This window comes from Bombina bombina, chromosome 4 (genome assembly GCF_027579735.1).
Source record: "Bombina bombina isolate aBomBom1 chromosome 4, aBomBom1.pri, whole genome shotgun sequence".
Taxonomy (NCBI): Eukaryota; Metazoa; Chordata; class Amphibia; order Anura; family Bombinatoridae; genus Bombina; species Bombina bombina.
Genome location: NC_069502.1, coordinates 1148094699 through 1148109033, shown reverse-complemented (window position 1 = coordinate 1148109033; position 14335 = coordinate 1148094699). Strand labels below are relative to the sequence as shown.

Below are 14335 nucleotides of genomic sequence, written 5' to 3'. Positions count from 1 at the left end.
CTACCTTTGAGACGAGACCTTCTTGTTCAAGGTCCGTTCGAACATCCGAATCTGGTCTCACTCCAGCTGACTGCTTGGAGATTGAACGCTTGATCTTATCAAAACGAGGGTTCTCAGATTCTGTTATTGATACTCTTGTTCAGGCCAGAAAGCCTGTAACTAGAAAAATTTACCACAAAATATGGAAAAAATATATCTGTTGGTGTGAATCTAAAGGATTCCCTTGGGACAAGGTAAAGATTCCTAAGATTCTATCCTTTCTTCAAGAAGGATTGGAGAAAGGATTATCTGCAAGTTCCTTGAAGGGACAGATTTCTGCCTTGTCTGTGTTACTTCACAAAAAACTGGCAGCTGTGCCAGATGTTCAAGCCTTTGTTCAGGCTCTGGTTAGAATCAAGCCTGTTTACAAACCTTTGACTCCTCCTTGGAGTCTCAACTTAGTTCTTTCAGTTCTTCAGGGGGTTCCGTTTGAACCCTTACATTCCGTTGATATTAAGTTATTATCTTGGAAAGTTTAGTTTTTGGTTGCAATTTCTTCTGCTAGAAGAGTTTCAGTATTATCTGCTCTGCAGTGTTCTCCTCCTTATCTGGTGTTCCATGCAGATAAGGTGGTTTTACGTACTAAACCTGGTTTTCTTCCAAAAGTTGTTTCTAACAAAAACATTAACCAGGAGATAGTCGTGCCTTCTTTGTGTCCGAAACCAGTTTCGAAGAAGGAACGTTTTTTGCACAATTTGGATGTTGTTCGCGCTCTAAAATTCTATTTAGATGCTACAAAGGATTTTAGACAAACATCTTCCTTGTTTGTTGTTTATTCTGGTAAAAGGAGAGGTCAAAAAGCAACTTCTACCTCTCTCTCTTTTTGGATTAAAAGCATCATCAGATTGGCTTACGAGACTGCCGGACGGCAGCCTCCTGAAAGAATCACAGCTCATTCCACTAGGGCTGTGGCTTCCACATGGGCCTTCAAGAACGAGGCTTCTGTTGATCAGATATGTAGGGCAGCGACTTGGTCTTCACTGCACACTTTTACCAAATTTTACAAGTTGGATACTTTTGCTTCTTCTGAGGCTATTTTTGGGAGAAAGGTTTTGCAAGCCGTGGTGCCTTCCATTTAGGTGACCTGATTTGCTCCCTCCCTTCATCCGTGTCCTAAAGCTTTGGTATTGGTTCCCACAAGTAAGGATGACGCCGTGGACCGGACACACCTATGTTGGAGAAAACAGAATTTATGTTTACCTGATAAATTACTTTCTCCAACGGTGTGTCCGGTCCACGGCCCGCCCTGGTTTTTTAATCAGGTCTGATAATTTATTTTCTTTAACTACAGTCACCACGGTATCATATGGTTTCTCCTATGCAAATATTCCTCCTTAACATCGGTCGAATGACTGGGGTAGGCGGAGCCTAGGAGGGATCATGTGACCAGCTTTGCTGGGCTCTTTGCCATTTCCTGTTGGGGAAGAGAATATCCCACAAGTAAGGATGACGCCGTGGACCGGACACACCGTTGGAGAAAGTAATTTATCAGGTAAACATAAATTCTGTTTTAGTGTAAAGTACAGAGGCAATCTGCTAAGTTAGTGGGTGTAAAGTTTGAGTAAACAAAATACAAAAACGATCCTTTGCTGTAAAAGAGTAAAAAACACTAAACCACATTCATTAAATTATCATTTTCACTAAAAGAATCCCTTACAGTAAAATCTTACTTCAATAAGATGTGGCTGAACAGAAACATTGCTCTCTGTGCCTCTCTCTTCCTGCTCTGTATAAGGATTCAGGAAGTGACAATGGAACATTCCACTGCACTTAGAGGGGAAGAACAGAACTCTCTTTTTTACTTTAGCAAAGCTAGCAGGTTCACAGGACAGCAACAAAATATATGAAAGTTGTTTTTTTCCGTTTTTGTTTTGTTTTATATGATTTAACATCCAGCCCCAACCCTATGTTCCACTTACTAATGCCTCTCGCTGGATTGGTTCAGCCCAAATAGGACTGCCTCAAATAAAGCACTTATGGGCCATGCAATGATCTTAACCACTGTCATCCAGTAGATGGCGCAGCATGTTGTGTAATGGTGGGCAGACCTGCTTGTGCCTCTCCATTGCACAACATCTAGCTGTGAAAAAAAATGTTGGGGAACAAAAAATTACAATTTTTTTTTTTTAAAGCCAATAAAAAAAAATATATTTTTGCCCATATGAAAGGTGAAGCACTGCCTCACCTGCCTCTAGTGACTGCACATCACTGCTGCTGTTATGACAGAGTTGTTATCTAAATTGCCTGAATTAAGAGGCAAGAGAGATAGCTCTGGGTTAAGGACAGAGCGCGCTGATGATGTGAGAGCCATGTCTGATACTGCGTCACAATTCGCAGAACATGAGGACGGAGAGCTTCATTCTGTGGGTGACGGATCTGATCCAGGGAGACCGGATTCAGAGATTTCTAATTTTAAATTTAAGCTTGAGAACCTCCGTGTATTGCTAGGGGAGGTATTAGCGGCTCTGAATGATTGTAACATGGTTGCAATTCCAGAGAAAATATGTAGGTTGGATAGATACTTTGCGGTACCGGTGTGTACTGACGTTTTTCCTATACCTAAAAGGCTTACAGAAATTATTAGCAAGGAGTGGGATAGACCTGGTGTGCCATTTTCCCCACCTCCGATATTTAGAAAAATGTTTCCAATAGACGCCACCACACGAGACTTATGGCAGACGGTCCCTAAGGTGGAGGGAGCAGTTTCTACTTTAGCTAAACTTATAACTATCCCGGTGGAGGATAGTTGTGCTTTTTCGGATCCAATGGATAAAAAATTAGAAGGTTACCTTAAGAAAATGTTTGTTCAACAAGGTTTTATCTTACAGCCCCTTGCATGCATTGCGCCTGTCACTGCTGCTGCGGCATTCTGGTTTGAGTCTCTGAAAGAAGCCATTCGCACAGCTCCATTGGATGAGATTATGGCCAAGCTTAAAGCACTTAAGCTAGCTAATGCATTTGTTTCTGATGCCGTTGTACATTTAACCAAATTGACGGCTAAGAACTCCGGATTTGCCATCCAGGCGCGCAGAGCGCTATGGCTTAAATCCTGGTCAGCTGACGTGACTTCTAAATCTAAATTGCTTAATATTCCTTTCAAAGGGCAGACCTTATTCGGGCCCGGCTTGAAAGAAATTATTGTTGACATTACTGGAGGTAAGGGTCATACTCTTCCTCAGGACAGGGCCAAATCAAAGGCCAAACAGTCTAATTTTCGTGCCTTTCGTAACTTCAAGGCAGGAGCAGCATCAACTTCCTCCGCTCCAAAACAGGAAGGACCTGTTGCTCGTTACAGACAGGGCTGGAAAGCTAACCAGACCTGGAACAAGGCAAAGCAGGCCAGAAAGCCTACTTCTGCCCCTAAGACAGCATGAAGAGAGGGCCCCCTATCCGGAAACGGATCTAGTGGGGGGCAGACTATCTCTCTTCGCCCAGGCTTGGGCAAGAGATGTCCAGGATCCCTGGGCGTTGAAGATCATATCTCAGGGATATCTTCTGGACTTCAAAGCTTCTCCTCCACAAGGGAGATTTCATCTTTCAAGGTTATCAGCAAACCAAATAAAGAAAGAGGCATTTCTACGCTGTGTACAAAACCTCTTAGTAATGGGGGTGATTCACCCAGTTCCGAGGATGGAACAAGGGCAAGGGTTTTACTCAAATCTGTTTGTGGTTCCCAAGAAAGAGGGGACCTAAAAATCTTAAACAAATTCCTAAGAGTTCCATCATTCAAAATGGAAACTATTCGAACCATCCTTCCCATGATCCAAGAGGGTCAATACATGACCACAGTGGACTTAAAGGATGCCTACCTTCATATACCGATTCACAAAGATCATTATCGGTACCTAAGATTTGCCTTTCTAAACAGGCATTACCAGTTTGTAGCTCTTCCCTTCGGGTTAGCTACGGCCCGAGAATTTTTACAAAGGTTCTGGGCTCACTCCTAGCGGTACTAAGACCGCGAGGCATAGCGGTGGCTCTGTACCTAGACGACATTCTGATACAAGCGTCAAGTTTTCAAATTGCAAAGTCTCATACAGAGATAGTTCTGGCATTTCTGAGGTCGCATGGGTGGAAGGTGAACGTGGAAAAGAGTTCTCTATCACCACTCACAAGAGTCTCCTTCCTAGGGACTCTGATAGATTCTGTAGAAATGAAAATTTTCCTGACGGAGGCCAGGTTATCAAAACTTCTAAATGCTTGCCGTGTCCTTCATTCCATTCCACGCCCGTCAGTGGCTCAGTGCATGGAAGTAATCGGCTTAATGGTAGCAGCAATGGACATAGTGCCATTTGCGCGCCTGCATCTCAGACCGCTGCAATTATGCATGCTAAGTCAGTGGAATGGGGATTACTCAGATTTGTCCCCTCTACTAAATCTGGATCAAGAGACCAGAGATTCTCTTCTCTGGTGGCTTTCTCGAGTCCATCTGTCCAAGGGGATGACCTTTCGCAGGCCAGATTGGACAATTGTAACAACAGATGCCAGACTTCTAGGTTGGGGCGCAGTCTGGAACTCCCTGAAGGCTCAGGGATTATGGACTCAGGAGGAGAAACTCCTCCCAATAAATATTCTGGAGTTGAGAGCAATATTCAATGCTCTTCTAGCTTGGCCTCAGTTAGCAACACTGAGGTTCATCAGATTTCAGTTGGACAACATCACGACTGTGGCTTACATCAACCATCAAGGGGGAACCAGGAGTTCCCTAGCGATGTTGGAAGTCTCAAAGATAATTCGCTGGGCAGAGTTTCACTCCTGCCACCTGTCAGCAATCTACATCCCAGGCGTGGAGAACTGGGAGGCGGATTTTCTAAGTCGCCAGACTTTTCATCCGGGGGAGTGGGAACTTCATCCGGAGGTCTTCGCTCAACTGATTCATCGTTGGGGCAAACCAGATCTGGATCTCATGGCGTCTCGCCAGAACGCCAAGCTTCCTTGTTACGGGTCCAGGGACCCGGGAGCGGCGCTGATAGATGCTCTGACAGCCCCTTGGGTCTTCAACATGGCTTATGTGTCTCCACCATTTCCGATGCTACCTCGACTGATTGCCAAGATCAAACAGGAGAGAGCATCAGTGATTCTGATAGCGCCTGCGTGGCCACGCAGGACCTGGTATGCAGACCTAGTGGACATGTCGTCCTGTCCACCATGGTCTCTACCTCTGAGGCAGGACCTTCTAATACAAGGTCCTTTCAAACATCCAAATCTAATTTCTCTGAGGCTGACTGCATGGAGATTGAACGCTTGATCCTATCAAAGCGTGGCTTCTCGGAGTCAGTTATTGATACCTTAATACAGGCACGGAAGCCTGTTACCAGAAAAATTTACCATAAGATATGGCGTAAATATTTATATTGGTGCGAATCCAAGGGTTACTCATGGAGTAGGGTTAGGATTCCTAGGATATTGTCCTTTCTACAAGGGGGTTTAGAAAAGGGCTTATCTGCTAGTTTGTTAAAGGGATAGATTTCTGCTCTGTCTATTCTCTTACACAAACGTCTGGCAGAAGTTCCAGACGTCCAGGCTTTTTGTCAGGCTTTGGCTAGGATTAAGCCTGTGTTTAAGACTGTTGCTCCTCCGTGGAGCTTAAACTTGGTTCTTAAAGTTCTTCAAGGGGTTCCGTTTGAACCCCTTCATTCCATTGATATTAAGCTTTTATATTGGAAAGTTCTGTTTTTGATGGCTATTTCCTCGGCTCGAAGAGTCTCTGAGTTATCGGCCTTACATTGTGATTCTCCTTATCTGATTTTCCATTCAGACAAGGTAGTTCTGCGTACTAAACCTGGGTTTTTACCTAAGGTTGTTTCTAACAGGAATATCAATCAGGAGATTGTTGTTCCATCATTATGTCCTAATCCTTCTTCAAAGAAGGAACGACTTTTGCATAATCTGGACGTAGTCCGTGCCCTGAAGTTCTATTTACAGGCAACTAAAGATTTTCGTCAAACTTCTTCTCTGTTTGTCGTGTACTCTGGTCAGAGGAGAGGTCAAAAAGCTTCGGCAACCTCTCTCTCCTTTTGGCTTCGTAGCATAATACGTTTAGCCTATGAGACTGCTGGACAGCAGCCCCCTGAAAGAATTACAGCTCATTCCACTAGAGCTGTGGCTTCCACCTGGGCCTTTAAGAATGAGGCCTCTGTTGAACAGATTTTCAAGGCTGCAACTTGGTCTTCGCTTCACACATTTTCAAAATTTTACAAATTTGACACTTTTGCTTCTTCGGAGGCTGTTTTTGGGAGAAAGGTTCTACAGGCAGTGGTTCCTTCCGTTTAAGTTCCTGCCTTGTCCCTCCCATCATCCGTGTTCTTTGGCTTTGGTATTGGTATCCCATAAGTAATGGATGATCTGTGGACTGAATACACTTAACAAGAGAAAACATTTATGCTTACCTGATAAATTTATTTCTCTTGTAGTGTATTCAGTCCACGGCCCGCCCTGTCTTTTTAAGGCAGATCTAAATTTTAATTAAAACTCCAGTCACCACTGCACCCTATGGTTTCTCCTTTCTTGTCTTGTTTCGGTCGAATGACTGGATATGACATGTGAGGGGAGGAGCTATATAGCAGCTCTGCTTGGGTGATCCTCTTGCAACTTCCCATAAGTAATGGATGATCCGTGGACTGAATACACTACAAGAGAAATAAATTTATCAGGTAAGCATAAATTATGTTTTTATACTCCCAGAGTGTATTGAACATTGAGAAACATGTACATTAAGATTCTGTAGTTCTAAATAATTTTGTTATTGCGATTGCGATCGCAATTGCGATTTTTTTTTTTTGTGCCCATATTGCCCAGCCCTAGTGTGCTACAACTTTTCCCTATTGTTCTATTGCTTGTGTAGAACCGTTTAAACTCTGCAATGCACTGCCCGTCCTGAGTTGAACATGGGCCGTAAGACAATCATGATGGGCATATGTGAGTAGCTATCAGTTTGTTTATTTTTTTTTGAGCGATTACAATTTTAGTGTAATGCCCTTTTTGATTTATATACAGTTAGTTTTACACAGTATACTAATAACAAGGTATATAAATAAGGGTTTAACACAACATTCAACATGAGTGTGCACCAGGTACAAATCTTGGAGCCTTGCAAATCTTTTAATCCTCAGTTTGGGAAAGTAAGCAGATCTGTAATTATTTATTATTTTTTTCTTTGCAAACTATTTTGGGATTGTAGTGCGTCAGAAGAGTTTGTACTGGAATATCCCTTATATGTTATCAACAAAAAAATACATAATTTTAGTAACTTGTTTGGTAACGAACTCCCAAAAATATTTAACCCTCCCTATTCTTTGATCTTGCATACATTCTGATATGCTTCAAAAAAGTTAGAATGATTTAGCATAACCTATGTTCTTGTTTGTTTTTACAGGACTACCAAACCATTCCAGTTACCCAAAAGGTGAGTATGAAAGCAAAATTTAGATATTACTACAAAGTGGACCGTCATTTTATTAATATTTGTCATTTTATCAAATGCGCATATTGGTCCTACTTTTGACTGTCTACTGAATACCTTTATCTCTTGTTAAACACTTGCACAGCAGAATAAAACCAGTAGCCTCTTTACGCTACTCTGAGGCACCAAATTATAATCCAAATATCATCCTTGGATAAAATTTTGTTTAAGTACTGTTATTGTTTATGGGTTTGTTTTTGTTTTTTGGTTTAAATGCACACAAAAAAATAAAATCCTGAGTCAAATAAATTTTAAATGTTCGGCTGGGTCTTGCAGTCATTGCACATTCAAACTTAAAGTGAATGTAAAGTTTAATGAAAAAGTGCCCGGTATCTAAAAACAGGGGTACTTTCATTCATTAAACTTTACATTGAAGCTTCTTTTTAAAAATACTTACCTTTTCTTTATGGAAAGCAGACTGACGATCCTCCTCCTGCAGCTCCTGCTGTAGTTAGCGCAGCGATGAAGAATCTGCCTTCCTCCAATCGTTGTGTTGCCTCACGAGCTGGACATCAAAGGGAGCACGCAACGATTGAAGGAACCCGAATTCGGCATCAATCTGCTAACTAGAGCAGGCTCGCCGGTCTGCTTTCCATAAAATAAAGGTAAGTATTTTAAAAAAGAAGCTTCAATGTAAAATTTAATGAATGAAAGTGCCCCTTGTTTTTAAGAGTATTTTTAGATACCGGGCACTTATTCATTAAACTTTACATTCACTTTAAGCAACACACCTACAGGTCCTGCAGATCTATGTCTACAAGATGTAAAATAACGAATTCATAGCACCGGACATTGATTTGCTCAAACTAGGCTTTGTGCATGAGTTTTGAACATTCTGCTGTAAGTTGGAAGAGTATTAATACATTTAAGTTCTGTCTCTGAAGCTTAAGCTTGTAGTAATAGTTTGGGGTCTCCAGAGAATCTTGACATAAATATACCTTTCTTTCATGTAATTGGCAAGAGTCCATGAGCTAGTGACGTGTGGGATATACAATCATACCAGGAGGGGCAAAGTTTCCCAAACCTCAAAATGCCTATAAATACACCCCTCGCCAATTCCGTTTTACAAACTTTGCCTCCTATGGAGGTGGTGAAGTAAGTTTGTGCTAAGATTTCTACGTTGATATGGGCTTCTCAGCATTTTTGAAGCCCGTTTCCTCTGAGTACAGTGAATGTCAGAGGGATGTGAAGGGAGTATCACCTATTGAATGCAATGGTTTTCCTCATGGGGATCTATTTCATAGGTTCTCTGTTATCGGTCGTAGAGATTCATCTCCTACCTCCCTTTTCAGATCGACGATATACTCTCATATTCCATTACCTCTACTGATAACTGTTTCAGTACTGGTTCGGCTATCTGCTATATGTGGATGGGTGTCTTCAAGTAAGTATGTTTTCATTACTTAAGATACTCTCAGCTATGGTTTGGCACTTTATGTATTTATATAAAGTTCTAAATATATGTATTGTACTTATATTTGCCATTATTCATGTTTCAGTATATTTCCTTTTGCAGACTGTCAGTTTCATATCTGGGAAATGCATTTTTTAGAAATGTATTTCTTACCTGGGGTGTAGACTTTTATCAATTGACTGTGATTTTTCAAATTCGCGGGCTGAATTAGGCTTGCGAGGGCGCAAAATGCTAAAGTTTATTGCGTCATTCTTGGAGCGAGATTTTTTTGGCTAAAAGTTACGTTTCGTTGACGCAATTCGTCATTTCCGGCGTCTTAGTTGACGCCGGGTCCTTTCACAAGGTTGCGTCATCTGACGCGAGTGTGTCGTTTCCGGACGTTTTTGGCGCCCAAAAATATTTTTTTTGTTTGTTGTGCGTCATACTTGGCACCAAATATTTTCATTATTTTAGACCCCATTCTGTTTTGCCTCTTGCTTTTTTCTATGTCAGAGGGCTATTCTGTTTTTCCCCATTCCTGAAACTGCCATATAAGAAAATTGATAATTTTGCTTTATATGTTGTTTTTTTTTTCTCTTACATTTGCAAGATGTCTCAATCTGATCCTCTCTCAGAATTCACTGTTGGATCCCTGCTGCCTGATAACAGTTCTACCAAAGCTAAGTGCATTTGTTGTAAACTTGTGGTGATTATACCTCCAGTTGTGGTTTGTAATAGTTGTCATGATAAACTTTTACATGCAGAAAATGTATCCATCAGTAGTAGTTCATTACCTGTTGCTGTTCCCTCAACATCTAATGCACAAGATATACCTGTAAATTTAAAAGAATTTATTTCTGATTCTATTCAGAAGGCTTTGTCTGCCATTCCGCCTTCTAATAAACGTAAAATGTCTTTGAAATGTCATCAACCTTATGAGAAGTTTTAAAATGACCAGCAACATACTGAATTATCCTTCTGATGAGGATCTATCTGATTCAGAAGATCATGCCTCAGATATTGACACTGATAAATCCTCTTATTTATTTAAATTGCAGTATATTCGTTCTTTGTTAAAAGAAGTGTTGATTACATTGGATATGGAGGAAAACTAGTCCTCTTGACATTAAAACTAGTAAACGTTTAAACTCTGTTTATAAACCTCTTGTGGTTATTCCAGAAGGGTTTTCCAGTTCCTGATGCTATTTCTGATATGATTTCTAAGGAATGGAATAAGCCTGGTGGTACTTTTATTCCTTCTACAAGGTTTAAAAAGCTATTTTAGCTAGAAGAGCTTTGTGGCTCAAATCTTAATGCTGATATGACTTCTAAGTCCAGGTTGCTATCTCTTTCTTTCCAAGGTAATAAATTATTTGGTTCTCAGTTGGATTCAATAATTTCAACTGTTACTGGTGGGAAGGGAGTTTTTTTGCCTCAGGATAAAAAACCTAAGGGTAAATCTAAAGCTTTTAACCGTTTTTGTTCCTTTCGACAAAATAAGGAACAGAAACCTAATCCTTCCCCCAAGGAATCTGCTTCCAATTGGAAGCCTTCTTCAAATTGGAATAAATCCAAGCCATTTAAGAGATCTAAACTAGCCCCCAAGTTCGCATGAAGGTGCGGCCCTCATTCCAGCTCAGCTGGTAGGGGACAGATTAAAATTTTTCAAAGATGTTTGAATCCAATGATTTTGGACCGAATTGATCCAGAGTATTGTCTCTCAGGGGTACAGAATAGGATTCTGAGTAAGACCGCCTTTGAGAAGATTTTTTTTCTCTCACACATTCCGGTAAACCCAGTAAAGGCTCAGGCTTTTCTGAAGTGTGTTTCAGACCTGGAGTTGTCAGGGGTAATCATGCCAGTTCCGTTTCAGAAACAGGGTTTGTTTTTATTCAAATCTATTCATTATCCCAAAGAAAGAAAATTCATTCAGACCAGTTTTGGATCTAAAGATTTTGAATCGATATGTAAGAGTACCAACTTTCAAAATGGTGACTGTAAGGACTATTCTGCCTTTTGTTCAGCAAGGGCATTATATGTCCACAATAGACTTACAGGATGCATATCTTCATATTCCGATTCATCCAGATCACTATCAGTTCCTGAGATTCTCTTTTCTAGAAAGCATTACCAATTTGTTGCTCTTCCTTTTGGCCTAGCGACAGCTCCAAGAATCTTTTCAAAGGTTCTAGGTGCCCTACTCTCTGTAATCAGTGAGCAGGGTATTGCGGTATTTCCTTATTTGGACGATATCTTGGTACTCGCTTAGTCTTTACGTTCTGCAGAATCTCACACGAATCAACTAGTGTTGTTTCTTCGAAGACATGGTTGGAGGATAAATTTACCAAAAAGTTCTTTGATTCCTCAGACAAGGGTAACCTTTTTAGGTTTCCAGATAGATTGTGTCCATGACTTTGTCTCTAACAGACAAGAGACGTTTGAAATTGGTTGCAGCCTGTCGGAACCTTCAGTCTCTGTCATTCCCTTCAGTAGCTATGTGCATGGAAGTTTTAGGTCTCATGACTGCAGCATCGGACGCGATCCCCTTTTCTCGTTTTCATATGAGACCTCTCCAGCTTTGTATGCTGAACCAATGGTGCAGGGATTATACAAGGATATCACAATTAATATCCTTAAATCCCAATTTTTGACTTTCTCTGAGTTGGTGGTTAGATCACCATCGTATAATTCTAGGGGCCTCTTTCGTTCGTCCAACCTGGACTGTGATCACAACAGATGCGAGTCTTTCAGGTTGGGGAGCTGTTTGAGGATCTCTGACAGCACAAGGAGTTTGGAAATTTCAAGAGGCGATGTCAATCATCAGGGTGGGACTCACAGTCCTCAAGCTATGAAAGAAGTATCTCGGATACTTGTTTGGGCGGAATCCAGCTCCTGTCTAATTTCTGCGGTTAATATCCCAGGTATAGACAATTGGGAAGCGGATTACCTCAGTCGTCAGACTTTACATCCGGGAGAAAGTTCTCTCCACCCAGATGTGTTTTCTTAAATTGTTCAGATGTGGGGGCTTCCAGAAATAGATCTGATAGCTTCTCATCTAAACAAAAAACTTCCCAGGTACCTGTCCTGGCCCAGGGATCCTCAGGCGGAAGCAGTGGATGCTTTGACACTTCCTTGGTGTTATCAACCTGCTTATATTTTTCTGCCTCTAGTTCTTCTTCCAAGAGTGATCTCCAAGATCATCATGGAGCAATCGTTGCAGGCTCGTAAATCTGTTTCTATAAAGATTTATTATCGAGTTTGGAAGACTTACATTTCATGGTGTTCTTCTCATAAATTCTTTTGGCATTCTTTTAGAATTCCTAGAATTTTACAGTTTCTTCAGGATGGTTTGGATAAAGGTTTGAAAACAAGAGAGTGCAACAGCACTACACTAGTATTGAGGAGATGCTAGTATTAAATGGATTTATTTCCTTAGCTTGAGTGCTTATGCATGAATTAACTTGAGAGACAAAATCAACATAGAGGTTGAAAAAAGTATGCATCTATTTAGCACTTCATTCTCCTTATCTGGGATTGTAATTAGGACATCAATTGGTGGATGAAGTTAGGTGATTTTAGTTAAAATTTAACCTTTATTGGTTTGATTAAAAAAACCGAACACAACAACATAAAGTTTTTTTAAAAAACACAAAATGATTAGGACCTATAGAACGTGTTGTCTAATCACTCCTTGGGGTTAAACGTATTGTAATAATATACCCCTTGTTCCTAGGTGGAGAAACACTGGGTTAAATTTAAAGTGTGGTAATCTGGTCACTTATATAGGTGAAAAATAAGGAGATGGAATTTTAAAGTCTCCTGAGAGGGTAAATTTGGTAAAGTGAATGATCTGAATTGGTGTCACAGACTGGGCAAAATTTGTTGTAGTTATGTTGTAACTTATTCATATAAGTGTCAATATTGCTCAGAGGTCAGTTAAGTGCTTACTGTTGTATCAGGTCAGTTAAATTGAATCATTTATATCCTTCTCTTTGTTAGAGTTCTACTAAAAATGATGATAATTAAACTTTCAAGGTAATTATACTCTGACTAGAGATCAAATATATAGAAATAAATGTAGGTAGGGTAACCACAATTGTATAATAATATTTATTGTCCCACAATGTCTTTTGTCAGTGGCTCATACCGTCTAATGTGCAATAAACTAGCCTAAAATCATTGTTTATGTAGACAAAGATTTATGATAAATATCTTATTGGGGTGAGTATTATTAAAAATAATATAAGGTAGTTAGGTGAAGTTCCACATTTCAGGTGATTCTGTCTGATACCTGATAATTTTTATAATAAGATGTCTCAAGTCAGTTACTCTATATATTCATTAATTAGATAAAAATCACTTGTATCACACTTGTACAAGTGTAAGTGAATTGAAAATGAAAGTTGCTGTCCAATGCAATATTTTAGTTGTGCTTGGATTGCCTTGTAACTGCAATCTTACTTGTATTTAGTTTTTGATCTTATAATAAGTGACAGTTAAAGGGACAGTCTAGACCCAATTTTTATTCTTTATTACTTATTGTTACATACCAGACAAGCATCTTGCAACAGGTTCCACATCTATAAGCTTGTAAGCAGTACATGAAACTTTTAAATAATCATCGTTTGTTAGCAACTGAAAATGGCCACCATGCTCCGCCCACAGCTTTCTTCTTGTCTAGTTAGCCTTTTTCTTGTATGACAGTTTAGCAGTGCACGTTTTAATATTTTTCAGTTAGCTATTTAAAATTCTGCATGTGCAACTGAAAATGCAGGGGACATTTATTGTAGGCGGACCAGCATCAGTACTAACAACTATTAATAGTTATTGTGGCTGTCAATTGGCAGTTCTGTTTGCTTTTTACTTGTGCATTTTTTCTACTGTGAGTTATTATTATCATATAAATAATCTTTATATTCTTCTGGTAAGAAAATGTATTTTCTTCAATTATTGATTAAAAAAAAAGTTATGTAAAAAACAATATGAACTTGTTTTCTTTGCATTATTTGAAGTCTTAATACACTGCATATTTTTTGTTTTTTTGACCAGTTGTCAATTTCATATACACACACATCAGAGGCGTACTGACCATTCAGCAAAGTCGGCCCTTGACCAAGGGCACGGCACTCAAGAGGGCCTCTTGTCACTGTAGTAAATTTAATATCAGACATACATCTACAACATAATCGCGTTTGTAATGTGTCTGTCGCGCGCAGCCTGCAGCGCGAGGCAGCTTTAGGAGCTCCAGCTCTCAGCCGTAACATAACAGCTAAGAGCTGGAGCTCCTGAAGCTTCAAGCATCTGCCACATATTGAGCCGGAGTGCGATCGGTGCTCCCCCCTCCATATGAGGCCAGATGCCTGATCGTTACAGACAGTGACACTGTTTGTGTCACCGTCTGTAACGATCTTCTGCTGGTGCCGGCGGGAGGTGTAGGCTGG

General features: G+C 40.3%; 1 protein-coding gene across 1 annotated transcript in view; it reads left to right on the top strand.

Moving 5' to 3' along the window:
* Window positions 1-14335, top strand: part of DISP1 (dispatched RND transporter family member 1) — a 135069-nt gene that overhangs the window by 44297 nt on the left and 76437 nt on the right. The window contains exon 3 of the mRNA XM_053712534.1: window positions 7415-7444. Coding sequence (XP_053568509.1) covers window positions 7415-7444 — 30 coding nt within the window. The remainder of the gene's footprint in view (window positions 1-7414; window positions 7445-14335) is intronic.